The sequence below is a fragment of the Perna viridis genome, chromosome 12 (genome assembly GCF_037379345.1).
Source record: "Perna viridis isolate PV_CMFRI_1.1 ecotype Kerala chromosome 12, ASM3737934v1, whole genome shotgun sequence".
Taxonomy (NCBI): Eukaryota; Metazoa; Mollusca; class Bivalvia; order Mytilida; family Mytilidae; genus Perna; species Perna viridis.
In genome coordinates, this window is record NC_142456.1 from 21,582,158 (window position 1) to 21,601,718 (window position 19,561).

The window sequence follows — 19,561 nt, forward strand, 5'->3', positions numbered from 1 at the left end:
TTTAGAAGATGATTTGGAATTATTTCTTACAAAGTATGAGGAATCTCTACCAAGAACTATATATTTGTATCTAGGTGTACCATCTGTTTTGGAAAAACAACGATTTATAATGTTTTAAGTCGGGGTTTTAACTGAGTATGGGGAATAGAAGTATACTGTGTTGAAAAATCATAGATTTTAATGCTATTATATTCAGATAATAGTCTTGAAGTGATTGTCTCCAAAAGATCTTTCGAATTGTTCAGGATCCACATTGAATTAATACCACTATGGGAGTAACAAGTGTTGTGGTAGGACCGCAGACCCTCTTTGACAGTTGTGAGTATAGAAGTTAAAAGGTTTGAAATAGGTTTGGTGGTACATTTTGCAGATCCAGCTATGAAACGTTGTTTGTATGGATTCTTGTGAAGTTTAGGAATCCAGTACATAGACGGTAAATCACAATCATCGTCCTTGGTAGAGGGACCAAAAGAGGATAGCACAGATGTATGGTTTTCCACATTTTTGTTCTTTGGAGAGTGTGGTAGCAGTATAGGTCTTATCACTGCTATTATTTTCTACGTCTACCTCTGATAATAAACATCGGATATAAAACGTTTTGCAGAAAAAACAATGTTGTTTTTGGCTTTGTCTGCTGGCACGATAACATATTTGTCATGTATAGTAGACAATGTTTTTGCTACATCGGGGTCTTTGAAAACTGATGTAGCCTTTGCACTCATTGACCTACTTAAAACTTTCATTCGTTTCAAAATTAAAGACCTCACGGCTTTTAACCACTCTGATAGAGAATCAATTTCTTCAATGTTCTCGTTTTATCCATTTTCTTGCATAGTCCTCGACAACATTCATAAGAACTTTAAAGTTATAATTCCAATTTGTGGAGCGTGGGACCTTTAGAAAGGATATTACGCAGAGAATCGTTTTAGATAATGGTTAAATCTCCCGTAACGACGTGACCAGAAGGATCATATTTGAATGGAGAGGTTTTGCAAGAACAGTCAGGTGGTTTAGCCTTGAAGTCCTCAACCTCGAGGTTCTGCAATAGCCTTTTATAATTGAAAATTTTGGATGCAATGGGTGAAGTATAGGAATATGAAATAATTGGTATGGATTTGTATTTGAAATATGGGGGAATTTTATTGATAATGTTTTTGTGATGGAGGATGTAAGCCAAATTAATTGTATCTATACCTTTGTTGACAAACGGTAGTGGAAGAAGTGATCGTTTTTCTTCATCTTGACTTTTCACACAAACTGGTTTAAAGAATCTGTGGAAACCAATATCCAAAATGATGGCAACAAGTCTGTATAATGATGAGGTGGGGTCAGAAACAGGAGTGTCAAGACTTGTTTTGTAAAGGGAGTGTAGTAGAGTTCGAGGTATAGAATAAAGTTTGGTTCTAATGTGATGAAGTCCAAAAGTTTTTTGTATGAAAGGAAGGAGACCATCTATGGAGTCATCGTGTAACTTAGGTGACGTATAGTGGCGATGGCATGACTCCTTTCCCGTCTTAGATTTTTGTCAAATAAATTCATCATATATATGCTATTGTTATATTGGCTTGAAAGGTTTCCTATACTTTTGATGTTGTCATTGTATCCGTAAGGTATTGTAGTACCTAGTCTGCGTATCCAGCACTCCTCTCTTTCCCTACGATAGTTTTTACTTAGAACAGGACTGTTCGTAGAATGGTAAATCTTTTCTAAAATACGAACTTTCATGGAGAGGGTTGAATGATCTTGTTGATTAAAGTGTTGATAAACTGTCGGAAATTTGGTGGTGTTAATTCCCGAACGATGACCGCACATTCTTTTATTTAATCGTTCTTGCGTTTCTCCGACATATATTAAACCACATAAGTTGCATTCTAATCCATGTATCAAGTTTGTTGATTTGCAACTTAAGTCATCGTGACTTCTTGTATGGAAGGTTTTGTTTGTAAGGGAACTGGAGAAGTAAGGGTCGGTTATAAGAATGTTGCATGTTTTGCCATTTTTACAAAATAATGCCAATCAATTATGCATTCTCTATAAATGAGACATATTAAGTTGAAATTGACACAATTAGTAATTTATATGCTTGATAGTCATATAATGAAAATCCCAACAGAGTATAGAAAACTTATTTTTCTCAACTATCAAAGTTGAAGCTGTTATAAAAAGAACTGTTATAAATTGGGCAAGAATATTGTTTAGTCATACTGTCTCATAGCACATAACGCAATTTGAATATTTTAACTGAAGGAATCGTGGTATGCAATAGAAGACTTCATACAAAACATTTTCCCGCCTAATCCGTGATATAATCCTCAATGTACCCATTTGAAACAATTAATCAATTCTTTACTCTCCTAGTTTGCTAAAAGCAAAGCAGCTGGTGGATGACAAATTTGTTTTAAACGTTGAACCCTTGCTTGGAGTAATTTCACTTTTACATCAGTATCACCTTGAAGCTTGGAAATTAGGATTTATTCAAACGTGCTAGTGACTGAAAATATTGTAATAAGGATAACCACCCTTACCCCAACTCTACTACCTCACAGACTGGTAGTGCGCAAGCTATTGCTATGATTATTTGTTTGAAGAGTATGATTTTCAGTAAATTTTAATATTCCATTGAACCGTTTAAAAAATTACTATCGCTCCGCGTGAAATAAATGGCCAGCCATCATCTTAACAGCACACTTCTTCTTTCAACGCCAAATGAAACATATAGCGTCATTACAAGGACAACCTGTTTAAAAGTCGAGAGATCACGTTTTCAAACATAGGTACGTAGGAGAAGAAACAACTAGCTTCTGCTGCTTGGAGCTTTACAGTTTCGGGCCATTCCTATATCAACACTGCCTACATCGGTAGATGTGGTTGTCTTTTTTTTTTTTTTTTTTTTTTTTTTTTTTTTTTTTTTTTTTTTTTTTTTTAGTGTGGTACTGTGACCCTTCCATGAGGTTCAGACTCGTTGGCTATAGCTGTTAGAATCTCATGAAATCCAACCAAAATTTTAATTTTCGTTATAAAACCCATGTCAATTGAAGTAACAGCTGAAATCTTAGGAGCAAGCTTCAATTTTTGATGCAGCAGAAGGATGCGTATCGAGTAATCAAAACGGCTCAAGTGATTTTTTTACAAAAATATACAAAGCGGGATAACCCCACTTTTATGCAACACAACTACCTCCCTTATTATAACCGTCTTATTCCCGAACGTATAAATCGTTTTAAGCACTAAATAAAAGGTATTTAATATATCTATGCCATAATTCTAATGTTTGTACGTTGTTGTTCACAATTAGTGCTGAAACATTTTTATTACAATAAGAAGTTATTTTTACAGATACACATACATTTCATACTTATATATTTTATTCAAATAATTGTTTAGAACTATTTTATACTCCTGTTTATCACGAGTAATGAAATAATGCAATTTGATTTGAAGTAAGTTTGAAAGACTAACCTCCTGAATCTTTAGTTCATAATGATACTCAAAGAACTGCACACATAATTTGAATATAAGTTACTTACGATCGTATCCGTAAATATTGAAATCTTTACACCTGAAGTACAAAAGTACGCCCTGAGACAATTATGAACGTTAGATAATCCCGACATAAGTCAAAGAGTGCCATCACTTTCAATCCCAAAATCAAGGGACGTATAAGTAAGCATTAGTCTTATACTATAAAGATTTTTTTTTGAATTAGAGTTGTTTTATTTAAATGAACATGTAGTACTTTATCCTTGAATGTAATGTAAGGTAATGAAAATATAAAGAAATAAAAGTTGTTTCTTGGGAATTAACAGTTTGCATTATGCGCTATATTTCGTTGTTAGTGCCGTCAAAACTACACGGGTTGATTAAGAACAAATGCACTAAGCAGGAAAAAATTATGCATACATTTTGTGGACGATTTATGAGACTATCCATTCAGAAACCAGCTAGGCAGTTCATATGACATGGATGGCACATGGTAAATTTCATTCCACAGAAATTTGGTGTTCCAATGTAATGTTTATGCTGTATATATGTCCACGTTCAAATATTCGTTTTAATGACAATGGATGACTTTACATGTCAGTTTTCTATGAAAGCATCCGAATTTTGCACAAAATGAAAGAGAAATTTTCCTTTTGCAGGGCATTCTATGTAATTTATTTCTCTTTAACCGTTGTAGTTAATCAAAACTAACATTCAACTTTGAGAAAGAATGCATTTCAGATATGAAATAGATAAAATGCTTTGTAAAATAAAATTCGTCATGTACCACCCACTGCCTGGGTTTATGATTGAACGCCCTCTTAAGGAGGTAGACCTAATGTAAGGGACATAACTCTTGAAATCAATGATATGTTTGTATCATATTCAATTCACCAAAGCCTATAAAGCTTTCATTTGAAACAGAATGAAATCCATCCAAGTTATTTTCATGCGTACATGAGATTAATGTAAACGGTATCAGTCTTGTATTACATATTCCTGAGCTGGTGTACGTCAATACATGGAGGCTAAAAAATATAGGCGCTTCCATTTTGCCTTTTTTTGTTATTGTTTCTTGGCAAATGGCTATCATTTTTCAACAAAAGTACAGGGTAAATATCAAGCTATGACACAAAAAAACTTGTTTTTGAGGAAAAACAGTATTTTCATGAAAAAAAATGCTTCAGAAAAGGGGTCTATTTTATGAACTCAAAATAAAAGTGAAAGTAGAAAAAGTCTATTTTTAGTTCGACCTGTCCTGGTGTACCAAAGTTCGTGCCTTTTTGGGACCTAAAAATTATTTTTGACATTTTCTTAATGGAAAAACATGGTCAAAAGTTATATTGAAACTCCTTCTCTATTTTTTTTTAAATCATAAAAATTTAAGGTATACTATAGAAGCCTATGGGCCAAAGAATGCAAGACTGAGACCTGATAACCACAGTTTCAGTGGAAAGTGAGATTTTTAGTAAGTGAGTTTCAATTATCGTAGAAGCTTTCAAGCAACAATATATTATATTTTATACTAAATGGAGCAACTTTAAATGAAGTAAAGTAATGCAAGGCCTCATTTCTTACTTTTATGGCATATTTTTACTAGATTTGGAAATTAGCAATGTTTTTATAGATTACAAGATGGCCAATGGATTGCAATTGTTATTATTAAATTTTTTCTCAACACAACTATATAAGAAATAAATGGGGTGACTTAAATTTTTGAATTATAAACAGTTTTGAATTTTTGACATTTTTAATACTTGGAGTAGAGACGTGAAAATGGTTGAATTTCACTTTCATTCTACTTTAACTGCTCAAGAAGTGCTATACTACAGCTTTTGATTGATTAAAAGTGAATGCTGACCAATAAAACATTTTTTATCTCATAAATGACCCTTTCTAATTATACTTCCACTTATATTCTAATGCGTCTTATAAAACATTGGGGGTAATGACATATAAAAAACTGAATTATCTTCAATAGTGTGTGAAGTAAGTAGAAACTTTGATGTTTTCTGTGTATGTTATTTACTGTTCTTGCAAAATATCTATCTGTGTCTCTAATATATATCTCCTTTTGAAACTACTGAGTACATTTATACATGCCCATGGTACCAAATTTGACTGAAAATCAGCATTTTTGGCTACTAAAATGTTTTTTTTTTCATTAAAATAATGATAAATATACAGCATTCTGAGTCTATTTTACCTTTGTGTAAACAATATGTTCAACTTTGTGCAATTGGCTGTATCAGTAAGCAGATTGTAGTTTATCAAGAGGCTCCCTTGTGTTAAGGCTAAAAAGGGGGGTCCGGACTTTTTGTAAACACGGGCAAAACAAGTAGAGATTTTGAAACAATTTGGTATTCATAGAACAGTTAAGGCATTTGTCTTATCAATACAGACCACTTTTTATGTATAAAAAGGAACTAAATTATTTTTTTATCAAAACTTGTCTGTTTTGCATAAATTGAGATATTTGACTTAATACTGTTATAGGGTACCTATATGAAAATTGGAACAAAAATTCACAGGAAAGCAGGACGACAGAGATATTTTGTCTTTAAGTTGGAAATTGAACATAGTTATAGAAAAAAACAACAACATTTAAAGATATCTAAAAGTTTTTATTAATAATAGGTATAAGTCTTGTATTACATATTCCTGAGCGGGTGTACGTCAAAACATGGAGGTTAAAAATATAGTGCGCTTTCTTGGCAAATGACTATCATTTTTCACCAAAAAGTACAGGGTAAATATCAAGCTATGACACTAAAAAAACTTGGTTTTTTTTATAAAAAGCAGTATTTTCATGAAAAATAATGCTTCAGAAAAAAAAGGAGTCTATATTTTAAACTCAAAATAAAGTCTCTTTTTAGTTCGACCTGTCCTGGTGTACCAAAGTTCGTGCCTTTTTTCTAAAATGGACCTAAATATTATTTTTGACATTTCCTTAATGAAAAAACACGTGGTCAAAAGTTATATTGAAACTCTTCGTCTATTTTTTTTAACGACGAAGATTTAATGTATATTATAGAAGCCTATGGGACAAAGAATACCAGACTGAGACTAAAATGCTGAATACAAACATTCCAATGATTTGTAAAAGTTGTGTCCCTTACCCCAGGTCTACCTCCTTAACATCTATTGTAGTATCAGATTTATAAGAAAAGGTGCTTGAAAAAAACATTTTTACTACAAAGCGTTTTTATTTCTACCCTAGAGTCAGCATATTTCTCTGTGATTTTGGTTTTTATACTAAATAAGACGTACAAACCCCTCGTGCATGGAATTTGTAAAGATGCGTTCCTAGCCAATCAAATTCATAGCAATGTACTAGTATGGGAATAATGTGTTACACGACAACAATGTTGTTACAGTTATTTGTATCGCAGGTCAGATAACGTAGATAAAATAAGATTGGTTTTAGAATTCTTAAACTATTTGCAAGGAATCAGTATTTAACATTGATTTGGGTATCGTTTTTGTTTGTTTTATTTTGTTTTGTTTTGTTTTTGTTTTTTTAAGTAGCAGACAAAAGGTAATTTGTGCATATGCGAAACAAAATTCGTTTTGTTTTGTTTTGTTTTGTTTTTGTTTTTTTAAGTAGCAGACAAAAGATAATTTGTGCATATGCGAAACAAAATTTTGATCGTTCCATCAGCGGAACTCGAACTCATACTTTCGTGTCATTTATGGCAACTCCGCCTGCACAAAGTCCGCTATATAGCAGAGCTAACCGAGTGGTCTAACTTTGTGCAGGCGGTGTTGACATAGATGTCACAGCGGTACGAGTTATATATTAAAAATTCCAGAATATCGCAAAATACAAGTGGACATTTAGAGAACTGTGGAAATAAGAACTATACAATATTTCCGTTTTATAAATTTCCGGATGAAATAACGGAACAATATCGTATAAAGAAACATTTTTTATTCAAAAGTATGACCGACATTTTAACACTCGAAAAAAAATCAGTAAAAATATATAGAAGTATAATAAATACTAGAAAGATGAATATTTTTTTCCCAAGACGTTATTTATAACTGTACTATTTATAGTGAACGTCACTTTCACTTTCGCTTTAATTATAACGCGACGTCGCCAAGTAACTCTTAACAACGTCTTCAACCATGATTATCTACAGAAGCAGTGAAACCGGTAGGAGAGGAAAGATGTTACTTTATACATTCATTTGTATTGCACAGAGAGAGAGAGAGTTTGTACCAATAGCTGTGAATGAAAATCATACTTAGCCTAAATCAAAATCGATTTATTACTGGTAAAATTTACCTTAAACATGACAATACTATTTAATGATGAAAAGGTACCAGTTTCGCTAAATTAATTATTGTTCTACGAATAAAGTAACAAATATTTCATTTTTTATGTTTTGTATTTATACTATATCATATGAATTTTAAACTAAAAACAAGTTTACATGTAAATAGTTTAAAGTATTCAACTTGACCTACTTTCCATGTATAGAACAGTAAATATTCTATTATATGCCAGGGTTTAAATATTTCACAACATCGCGAGTCGATTTTGTGGGCTATTTTAATCTACAAATCATAGGTTGACCTCGTTGCACAAACATTGGTTGAATGTTGGCTGGTGTTCGGTTGACAAGCTGGTAGGTGTTTATCGTTGTCATGAACAACTTATTTCCGTATGGAATGAAAGTGCGCAACAAGTTGAAATACCGTGCCAATTTTTAACCGACAACTGTCGGTTGACCATGACCTAATTGCTATTTCTAAAAATTGATGTGACGTTATTGTGGTTGTTCGCTTGTTGTCAATTGGTTGGTGACTTGAAGCGACAACGTGACATTAATATTGAAGATGATTGGTTGACATATACGGTCAGTGTTGTGCAATACCATCGTCATATAATTTTTGCTTACTCACTGGAAATTTATTTTTGCTTAAGACATAGAACTGAGCAGAGGTAAATATTTGTATCGCATTAATTGTGATAATAAAAATAAAATTGTTTGATATGGATAACCATTAACCGTAATTTTGAACAACTTACACACATAGTTCTATGTAAGATTAATCTATGAATTATACCTAGCGTCGCAAACGGAAAAAATAGGGTTATAATAAAATTTATATCATTTAAATCCTCAAATATGTGTCTTAAAATAATTAGTGAAAAGCTTGATAGTCAATAGTTAATAAGGTTAATCATTTTATATGGATTTATAGATTATTGTATAAGTTAAAAACATGGCATTAATAATGAGAGCATAAATCGTTATAATGACGTGTATCTTTTTGGTTTTTGGTGTTAATACAATAAAGTTTTTGTGTATAGATACAATCCCCCTTTCCCATTTTATATCTTCTTTAATCCGTATAATTTCAATATTGAACAAATCAATATGTAAATATTCTAAATATAGATTAGGTATATCATGGGTATATTGATTGTTAAACTGCTGATTAGTTGCTATTTTTAGAGAAACATTTAAATAGCAACTGTCAATTATTTATTAAATATTAACAGGATGAGATAATGTCACGCCTCTGTGACCAAATAAGGTGCAGAATTTTAGACTCCGTTGGCCGTTATTTAGTTAACATATCATATTACTATTGCCATGCACACATAAGAAAAAATATGATCTCACCATACGGAATTTACTTTCAACAATTACCTGCATTTAAGTTCAGTTGATAATGGAACATAAAATTATATTCAAATACGCAAGAACAGCTTATAGTAAACTTCAAATAATGACGTATTTAGATATCTAATTGACTTGATTGGTAGGTCATTTCGGGTTATTACTTTTACGTATTCTGTTTTACAATATTCTTAGAGAATTAATGACCTGAAAAACGCCAAATAATAACAAATAAAAAGTAACATATAAGGAATTGTGTAAACGACAAATGATAACCAAAGCATGACTTCTGACTTTAATTTTTCAATTTCTGTTTTTGTTTTTAGATATAGAATATTGAAGATACTACAATGGCTCGAACTAAGCAGACTGCACGTGTGTCTACTGGGGGAAAAGCTCCAAGGAAAATGTTGGCAACAACAACTGCCCACAAGAAGCCTCAACCAGTATCCAAACCATTTAAGAAGTCGATAAGGTACAATTTCTTTTTATTTGTACCTTCAGCATATGATCTGCTATCCTTTCTTCAGTTCACCATATTTGTTTTGAGTCTGTGCTGCTCGGTTTATCTCGGTCTATTTTGTGTTCTATGTAGTTTCTTATAATTGTTAACCTTCGTCTGTTCATTTAAATGTGAGTGTGTGTTTGTTGTTTTGTGTACGGATTTGCCCTATTTTGACTTTTGAAAAAAAAAAAAAACGGTTAAAGAAATTATATTGAGGATGTTCGCTGGTCGTAACCCATGTTCAACCATTTGTATCATTTGTTTCAGACTCCTCTGGTTTTATCCATTTCATACATTAATATTTTAGCACCCCTCCCCCATTTTTATTTTTATAATTTCAATAAATACATCTGAAATGTTATTTGGGAAGCTTTTATGAAATCCTTGTTATTTCTTTAGCGTTTTGAACAGATAAAACCTATTAAGACAAAACCTATGAAAATCAAGAAAATCCTTTTCCCGCCACCATTTCAAAAGTTTTATGTCTCAACACGAACACGTAGCGTCAAATATCTCTTACAATGTCAAAATCCTTTGAAATCATTGATATTGTTAAAGGGAGCAGCGAACATCCTTAGGTTTAGTTAACGTCTTATATAAAGCCATGTGTATGTGTAAAAAATGAGTAATAAATCTTTTGAACTTCGTCAGTGATAATGACGTCCTTCAATTGTTAATTTTAGTTTTGTTGCTGGTACGACATCTATAAATAAACCTGCTACACAGTCGGAACAGACAACAGTGAGTGTACCGTCTCATGTGTCAAACGTAAGAGGTAAGAACCATATGAATGTGTTCAGACTCTCTTACGATTAAATGTCACATGTGGTAAGAATCTAGGATTGTGAAAGGTAAGGCGTTATTCTATTTAAGTACCAGTCTTTATAGAATCAGGCAGGGAGGTGAGTCATGCATGTCAAAAACTAACGGAATTTACTTATAATCCGTGTTCAGAATCGCTTACTGATCACATGACAAGTCGTAGTTTTTCATTCGGGTGTTACGCTTTTGAGATAAAATTGGTGTAGATTTTACATGAAATTGACACTTTGCAAAAGTTCTCGTTCTTGATTTGGTTTGAGTTGGTTGATTTTAGTGAGAGGTTAATAAAGTGTAATTTTCTCCAAAGTACAGATCTTAATACAGAAAGTACTAAAGTCACATAAAAATATAGCATATGTAGACCAAAACGCATTGTTTGTACCGTGGGTTTTCTATACCATGAATCACCTCACCATAGTTCTGAATTTGATATGGACTGATTAATTGAATTCACACATTTAATCCTAACTATAAGTTCCCTCCAATAAAAATTCAAGACTTCACGTTAACTGTAAAGTATTCACTAGATAAAATGACTGTATGTCTATATATTTATACATCTGAGTTATAATAAGGTTTTCGTAATAAAATACATACATGGATTGTAAAAATACTAGAAAGGTAATTTTCCGTTTCTTTTTCTGCACTTCACAGTAAGTCAAATAATGGTGGTTGTCTGCAAAATCTAAAGAAATTTATAATGATAAGTTGTTTCCTTTTACAAATAGCTCATTTTACAAAGAACCAAGCTCAGACTCTACAATTGCCTACCCATTGGACGGACATGAATGGGGAAGATAAACTTATGGTGACTATTGATCAGAGCGAGGACGGATTAATGATGATGGAATGGGAAAATGTGCAGTTGAAGTTTGAGAAAACATTATCAAACCGGACTATTATTTCCATACATAGGCTTCAGAATAAATTTGTATGGGAAAATTACTTTCTGTAAGTTAAGTATCAAAAGCATGACTTGAGAATAAACACTACTAAAAATATATACATATACATAATCATTCGTGAATGTGAAATTACCATTGAGATTATTGTTCAGCACACTATCCGTAACAAAAAAGACATAGAAATATATATTTTCCTAAGAATCATTTGTTAAGAATAAATAAAAACACATATTTTCTACAATGTCAAATTTTCCATAATCACTAATCACTGTAAATATATTTTCATAGGAGGAAAAGGAAAATGGAGGACACCTACGGAAAAGGTTGCATCAATGAACTGTCGTTATTTCATGGGACTACACCCAGCAGTCTAGATGTAATATCTGATCAAAATCTCGATCCCCGTTTGGCAGGGAACAGAACAGGTACCATACTCGGGAAAGGCACATATTTCGCTGTTAATGCCAGTTATTCTGATGGATACGCAAAGCCAGACGACAAAGGTCACAAATATATGTTTCTGTGTAAGGTTTTGGCTGGAAACTCTTGCCAAGGGAAACATGACTACACTCGCCCACCTCCACAATTTGAGGGTGGTCCCCTTTTCGACAGCTGTTATAACAATGAGCTCGATCCAAGTATATACTGTATATATCATGACAGTCAGTACTATCCTGAATATCTTATTGAGTACATATAAACATATTGTCGTCTAGACTCTCCATTCTTTCATTCCTCCGCTCATTATTGTATATTATTGTATGTTGTTGAATTAAATTATTTTGTTACTTTTGTTAGAGAATTTGAAATAAATTATAAATTTGTAGCATTAGTTTAAAAAAAATTAAATACAGCCAACAGTTTACGAAATATATGAAGGTTATCAATTAAATTTACCTGCTAAAACTAAAATAAAAAAAACACTGTAAGTAGTCCACACACACACACACACACACACATTAAATAAAGGACGAAAATTAACAGTGTTATGAACTGAGTTCCGAAATACCGAATTACAAAGTAAAAGTTAACAAGACCATAAGTTGCGTTCCCGATTATAATCAATACATGTATTTTGAAATGGGAATGCACAATGCGTTCAGGAAATACTATAACGGCATGTGGAAACAGGTGTTAGTGGTCCCATAAAAAATTCCTATAAGAAAGACAATGAAAAAATGCTCAACCGCACGACAAATGTATACAATATTCGTTATTGTCGTTCAAAGGTGTTTCCAACAATAGGAAAGAAAGAGCTATTTAAATAAGAAAAGAAAACGTTTCAAAATACCAATTCATTTGCTTGATCAGATAAATTGTAAATAAAATACATTTAATACATAATAAACTTACTCTATTAAGTGAGAAAACAAATCTATTCCGATCAATTGATATGTGTCTGAATGTGAAAAGTTTTATAGTGATAAAAAGGAAATTGTAAAAATAATAAGAAACAACAAGTACTATCTTCAAAAATAAAGATAGCCGACGCAGTAAAATTTGTTCCTGTTACTAAATTTCATTCGAGAAATATCATATGACACGCTATTTTAAGTAATCAGTATTTGGCCAATAGGGAAACAGAATTGCGATCAGGTGATTTGCGTTTCCATGGAAGAGCGTCTTTAAGGTCAAAGGATAAAAAGCGAAACTATACCTACTGCGTCGGAAAAAAGCTTCTAACAAGATATGTACTAAAACTTATACATTCTGCACACTTTATTTTAAAAAGTACTGAAAGTATTCCTGATTAATTCTAATGTAGTTAGATAATCTCAAAGCTCGCGCAATTTCTACGCCAACACGTCCTTTCTTAGTTGATGTGCATGCCGCTCCTTTTTGGTTTGAAACTATGGCCCTTCCATGTGGTACGGACCCATTTATCGACTTTCTTTGATAACCATGTTGACTATATCATACCAGCTGATAGATTATTTTGATGACCAACCAATAATTGTAAAATTCGTTATTATTCCGAAGTCAAATGAAGAAGTAATTCAATCTGTGCAGTTGAAATCCGAGTAGCATGTCTAAGATATCGCCGCAACAGATTGCAGCCTTGTATATGAAGGGAAAGTGAATGGTATAACAAAAATATGCAAACCGGGATAAGTTAGACTATTGCCTTCCTAATTTTAATCCGATTTGTGCCTTAACGTATAAATTGCTTTAAGAACAAAATCAAATATATTTGATATATATAAATAGTTATCTTTATCATAGTGTTGTTGTTTGTTTGCTGTTTATTATTTGTTTATAATAAGTGATGAAACGTTTTATTACAAAAAGAAATTTTATTTACTTCATAGTTAGGTGTTTATTAGGTGGAGTCCGAGTCGCTAATATTTAATTGCTTTGTACGTATTTGTTTGCTTATTTTAAGTTCTTTGTTTAAATTATCTGTTTTCCCTCTCTAATCTTTGTCCCTGGACTACATTCTTTCGATTTCCACTAGAATCTTAGTTGCCTTGCTCATTCAACTAATAGTTCATAATTATCGTATAAAATTGTTTATCCCGTGCCAACAAAATGATGAAGGTCGATTTGAGTTTCGGGCAGAGGGCAAACTATTATATCGAACCCCACCATCTTTACCTTGAATTTCTTCCTGATAGCCATAGAACTGTATATATAATATTAAAGTACATTATGATAGATACAAATATTTGTTAAACAGGTCAAGGTAAACATGTATATATATAAATCGGTATACAAATATGTTACATTAAGATAAGTATTATAATATTTAACCCATTTGTATGGTTTCAATTATTCAAAGTTGATCAGTGTCTCGTCTATGTTTAAGTTACAGTCTTCTTAAATATTGGACAGGAGGTGATTCATACAAGTAAAAAAATCACAAAATGTACTTATATTTCTTTTTCAGATACACTTGCAGACCGCATAACCTGTCACAGTGTGTCATTCTGCTTGTGCTGTTTAGAGAAAGAAGTTACAGAGATTGTACATGTACCATTATTTTGCGGGTGTTTCTAGAAAAGCAGAGGACGCTTACCATACGGTGCACCTAGTCCAAGCTCCCAGGTTTAGTGGGATCCGAGTTGCTCATTTACTTTTGTTACTTTGTATGTATTATTTTAGTTACTTTATATTTTTGTTGTGTTTGTCTGTTTTCCATGTCTGGTCGTTGACTCTGGATTACATTCGTTTGATTTCTGCTAGAATTTTGGTTCACTTTTATTACTCTTTCAAGAGGTATCGTTCTAAATTTGGTTGATTTTAATGGGAGATGTTTGCACGTGTTTCTCCAAAATACTGATCTGTATGCACGAACTATAATTTCTTAAAAAGCATGTGGCTGTGTCTGAATTTCATATAGACTGATATTTAAACAAAATCAAATTGGCTGGTTATGTCTATCTTGAAATTTAATTTACCAAGTAAAGGTGACTAAGTTCAAATCCCACTGTAGTACATTAGCATTCAACGAATAAAGTATCAAAATAATTTCTTTTATACAAATAGTATGAATTAAAAACCAATAAGTAACATACATGTAAACGTTTTTAGAATTGATATTGACCTATTTCCAGATAGAATACTTTAACAGTTAATAAATTAACCTAATGTCAAAGATTTAAATACTTTCAACAACATCGGGAATCGATGTTTGGTCTATTCTTATCTACAAGTCAAAGGTCGACCTTGTTGTACAAACATTGGTTGAATGTTGGCCGGTATTTGGTTGATAAGCTGGTTGGTGTTTATAGTTGTCAATGACAACGTTATGATATTGCACAACATGGTGAAATGTTGTTCCAATTTTAAACCAACAACAGTTGGTTGGCCATGACCCAATACTTATTTCTAAACATTGATATTACGTTATTCTGGTTGTTCGCTTGTTGGCAATTGGTTGGTAGAGTGGTTGAAGCGACAATGTGATATTTGTGTTGAACATGATTGGTTGACATCAAATCTCAGTGTAGTGCAATGCCATCGTCATATAATTTTCGATTACTCTTTGGATATTCATTTGGACGTTGGGTACAGAACTGAACAGAGGTAAATATTTGTGTCGCATTATTTAATCATTATAACAATTGCATTACATTGATTCCCTTGATTACTCTTTCATAAGAAGGAATATCATTTGATATCGTTTGAAAATCATGAAATCACAGTTTTGATCGATTTACAAGTCCTTTATATCTCTGTGTAAGATTAATGTACGAATTAAACAAAATTATTTCGAGTTAAAATTTATTTTACAATTTTTGCACCTTCATTTTGTTTATAAACTTGATATACCATGAATATCTGACAATGTTTAATACTATCATTATAATATATGAATTCATTAACATTACAATAAAGTTAAAAATACAAATCCTCGGAAAACAATAGTAAAGCTTTGGTTGCGTTCTGTATTACAAAAAAAATTTCTTGTGTGGATATACGCCCCTTTTTCTTATTTAAAATCTTCTTTATTTTTGTATGATATCAATAGTTTAAACCATATGCAAATGTTCTAAATATAGATATGACTAACCACGGGTATATTGATTGTTGATTCATGACTATATTTAGAAAAAAATATTTAAATAACAGTTGTCGATCATTGCCTATTAACACCAGGTGTTTACAAATAAAATGTAACCCTTGTGTTATCAATGACATATATAAACCAAAGCACCATTTCTGTTGCAAGCCAAGGGCTAAAGGTGCTAGCCACATCCTATTTCAGTTTTAGATTAATTTCATATGCTTACCTTACCGGTGCATCTGGTCCATCCTCCCAGTTTTCAGTGGAGTCCGTGCTGCTCATTTACTTTTGTTACTTTGTATGTATTATTTTAGTTACTTAATATTCTTTGTTGTGTTTGTCTGTTTTCCTTGTCTGGTCTTTGTCCCTGGATAACATATTCTTCTGACTTTCGCCAGAATCTTGGTTTCCTTGATTATTCTTTATACTTAACAATTTTACCTTTTTAAAGAGTTCCTACTCCTTAAAAAATTTAAGTTTAAAAAAACATAATATAACAACTGTTGTTTTTGACATTTATTTATATTATCAAGCATTTTCAGACTGTAATAATCAGACTTTTATGTTTTCCCTTTTTTTAATTAAATATCTCTGCTTTTAATTTATAGAATACTACAGCACTATAATGGGTCGAACTAAGCAGACTGCACGGGCGTCTACTGGAGGGAAAGCTCCAAGGAAAATGTTGGCAACAACAACTGCCCATAAAAAGCCACCACCAGCATTCACACCATTTAATAAGTCGACAAGGTTCGAATATTCATATTGTTTTATATCTGTACACCTTTCCTTGGCGACTTTGCGCGGAGTCTGTGCCTATCGTTTATATTTTTACTTTAATTTTCCTTGGAGTTACTCGTCTGCAGTTTATGTCTTGTATGTATTCATGAGCAAGTTTGGTTTCTTCTACTCTACGAATTATCCTTACTTAGGCTTGGTTTGTAGACTTACAAAAGCTCACATTAAATACCCATTAGTATATATGAAGGAGAATGAAAAGGGTAAAAGGACTTTTTGATGTATTTGTTCAACGGCCGTCTCAGGTTTTGTGACTTGATATAATTGCTAATTTTAGCTTTGTTACTGGTACGATGTACAAAAACAAGCCTCTTGTATATCCTCTTGCTACACAGACGGCACAGAAGACGGGGACTGTAACATCACACGTGTCGAACGTGAGAGGTAATAACCATAGAAACGTTGTCAGTTTCTCTTACGATCAAATGTCACGTGTGGTAGAAATCTAGGATTGTGGAAGGTACAATGTAAAGTATAGGTATATACTTTAACCAAATATGTCTGTCTAACGTTTAGTTTTTTTTTTCAATTAAAAATTCAAACCTTTCAAAACAAGGTTTTTTTTAACATCGTGACTGTATGTTACTATATTTATATATTTTAATTATATTTGTCTACTGTAGATTCGTACTTTCCTAGGTTCTTGGTAACGACATAAAATGTGTAAATACTTGAAAGGCACATTGTTTGCCTCTTCTGCACTCAACAGTTAGTAAAATAATAGGGGTTATCTGCAAAATCAAATTGATGTCTTAATTTTTTTTCCCAATAGCTCATTTTACGAAGAACCAAGCTCAGACTTTAAAATTGCCATGCCACTGGACAGACATGAATGGGGAAGATAAACTTATGGTGACTATTGATCAGAGCGAGGACGGATTAATGATGATGGAATGGGAAAATGTGCAGTTGAAGTTTGAGAAAACATTATCAAACCGGACTATTATTTCCATACATAGGCTTCAGAATAAATTTGTATGGGAAAATTACTTTTTGTAAGTTTAGTATCCAAAATATGTTTTGAGAATTTATAATGCTAACAAAATATACTAATACGTGTTCGTTTTTTTAAGTAAAGTAGTCATTCAATGTATTGTTTGGCAAACTATCTAAAACCATTTAGGCCTACAATTATATATTTTTGTTTAAATGAAAATTTGTTATGAATAAAAAAAGGACAGATTTTCACAAAGTTAAAGATTATGATTATCCAACCGTTACTGTAAATGCTTTTATTTAATACTTTTTCATAGAAGGAAAAGAAAAATGGAGGACACCTACGGAAAAGGTTGCATCAACGAACTCTCGTTATTTCATGGGACTACACCCAGCAGTCTAGATGTAATATCTGACCAAAATCTCGATCCCCGTTTGGCTGGAAACAGAACGGGTACCATGCTCGGGAAAGGCACATATTTCGCTGTAAATGCCAGTTATTCCGACGGATACGCAAAACCCGATGATGCCGGTCACAAATATATGTTTCTGTGTAAGGTTTTGGCGGGAAACTCTTGCCAAGGGAAACATGACTACACTCGCCCACCTCCACAATTTGAGGGTGGTCCCCTTTTTGACAGCTGTTATAACAATGAGTTCGATCCAAGCATATACTGTATATACCATGACAGTCAGTACTATCCTGAATATCTTATTGAGTACATATAAACATATTGACGAATAAATGTTCCATCCATTGCATGTTATTGTTAAGTTAGATTATTTTGTTATTACTATTAATGTATCTGAAATAAATGTTATCTTTGTGACATCAACTCTTAAACCATTCGAAGCCAAAAAAATATAGGAGATACAGATTGACAATTGCAATTGACATAGTGGACCAAAATTAAATTCACAAAAAATCCACAAAAATTAGCATGAAAAGAAAACACATGTATCAGAAATATCATGGTTTCTATTCTCGCTACAATGCTTTGAACTTGAGTTAATGAAATCTGCAGTAAAATAGTATTGCTTTAATATACAAAAAGGAATTATTTTACGAATGTTCCCTGTATGAAAAATAACAATCACTCACACTGTGAAAGAAATTCGGTTATTACACTATCGAACAAGTACAGCACACTCTTTAAATCTGGGAGCTTTTTAGTACTTGTGGCTATACTTTGGTTATTAATTCATTCCAATAAATTGCCTAATTCGATTTTAACCAGACCGTTAATGGCATTCTCGATGACAATGAAAATATCAACTATTTGTATATCGCATTATATAGAGGATTTCAGGATTGGTGACATCAAAACTACGATAACAAGTACCTTTGTTCCCCTTCACAAAACATTTCGTTCGTAATGACGTCAAAAATGTATATAGCTTTTTTTTTTAAATTGATCGGTGGTCAAATGGCTGTCAATTATCTCCTAAAAGATGTTCTACTGTAATAAATATTTTCTTCCTTTGGTCACATTATTTTGGCTACATCAAGCAAATATCATTAAAAGAACAATTGCTACCACTAAGCAAAAACAGATTGTAAAAGTTACATAAATTTCCGCCAAAATATGCTTACATACACGTCAACAGATAATTTCTAGGAACACTAGCAGTATTGTTTAGGTCCATTATCTTTGAACAAAAGATAGAGAAAAAAAAGAATATTATGTATAGTATTCAAAAGGGGCATTAATATTAATAATCGGTGTGATGTAACTCGTTCCAAAAAAAAAAACAACCTTAAAGCCTTAAACGAATCTGTTTAACGTTGAACGTTTTAACCAAAGTTATTAATAGACATTTTGCAATGATTTCCCCTATGAAGCATATTAACATGCTTTAATTTTGTCATTGATATAAATGTTTTAAAGATATAACATAATCATCACTATTCCTTTTTGAAGGAGAGAAACAAAGGGTAAAGGACTCAACTCTTACAAATCATTGGAACGTT

At 32.2% G+C, this 19,561-nt stretch overlaps 2 protein-coding genes across 3 annotated transcripts; both read left to right on the forward strand.

Moving 5' to 3' along the window:
- Positions 1-8,286: 8,286 nt before the first annotated feature.
- LOC148601677 (protein mono-ADP-ribosyltransferase PARP15-like) lies at positions 8,287-12,174 on the forward strand. 2 transcript variants are annotated; one of them, XM_088554170.1, is made up of 5 exons: positions 8,287-8,431; positions 9,443-9,591; positions 10,305-10,396; positions 11,172-11,394; positions 11,637-12,174. In XM_088554170.1, exons 2-5 carry the CDS (start codon positions 9,467-9,469, stop codon positions 12,046-12,048), a joined length of 852 nt encoding a protein of 283 aa, XP_088410296.1. In that variant the 5' UTR covers positions 8,287-8,431; positions 9,443-9,466; the 3' UTR covers positions 12,049-12,174. The 2 variants fall into 2 exon arrangements, with proteins under 2 accessions (XP_088410296.1, XP_088410297.1); XM_088554171.1 differs by lacking the exon at positions 8,287-8,431 and adding an exon at positions 9,116-9,258.
- A 2,048-nt stretch (positions 12,175-14,222) lies between these two features.
- Positions 14,223-18,419, forward strand: LOC148601678 (protein mono-ADP-ribosyltransferase PARP15-like). The gene is made up of 5 exons (XM_088554172.1): positions 14,223-15,374; positions 16,464-16,605; positions 16,931-17,037; positions 17,426-17,648; positions 17,907-18,419. Exons 2-5 carry the CDS (start codon positions 16,481-16,483, stop codon positions 18,316-18,318), a joined length of 867 nt encoding a protein of 288 aa, XP_088410298.1. The 5' UTR covers positions 14,223-15,374; positions 16,464-16,480; the 3' UTR covers positions 18,319-18,419.
- The last annotated feature ends 1,142 nt before the right edge of the window (positions 18,420-19,561 follow it).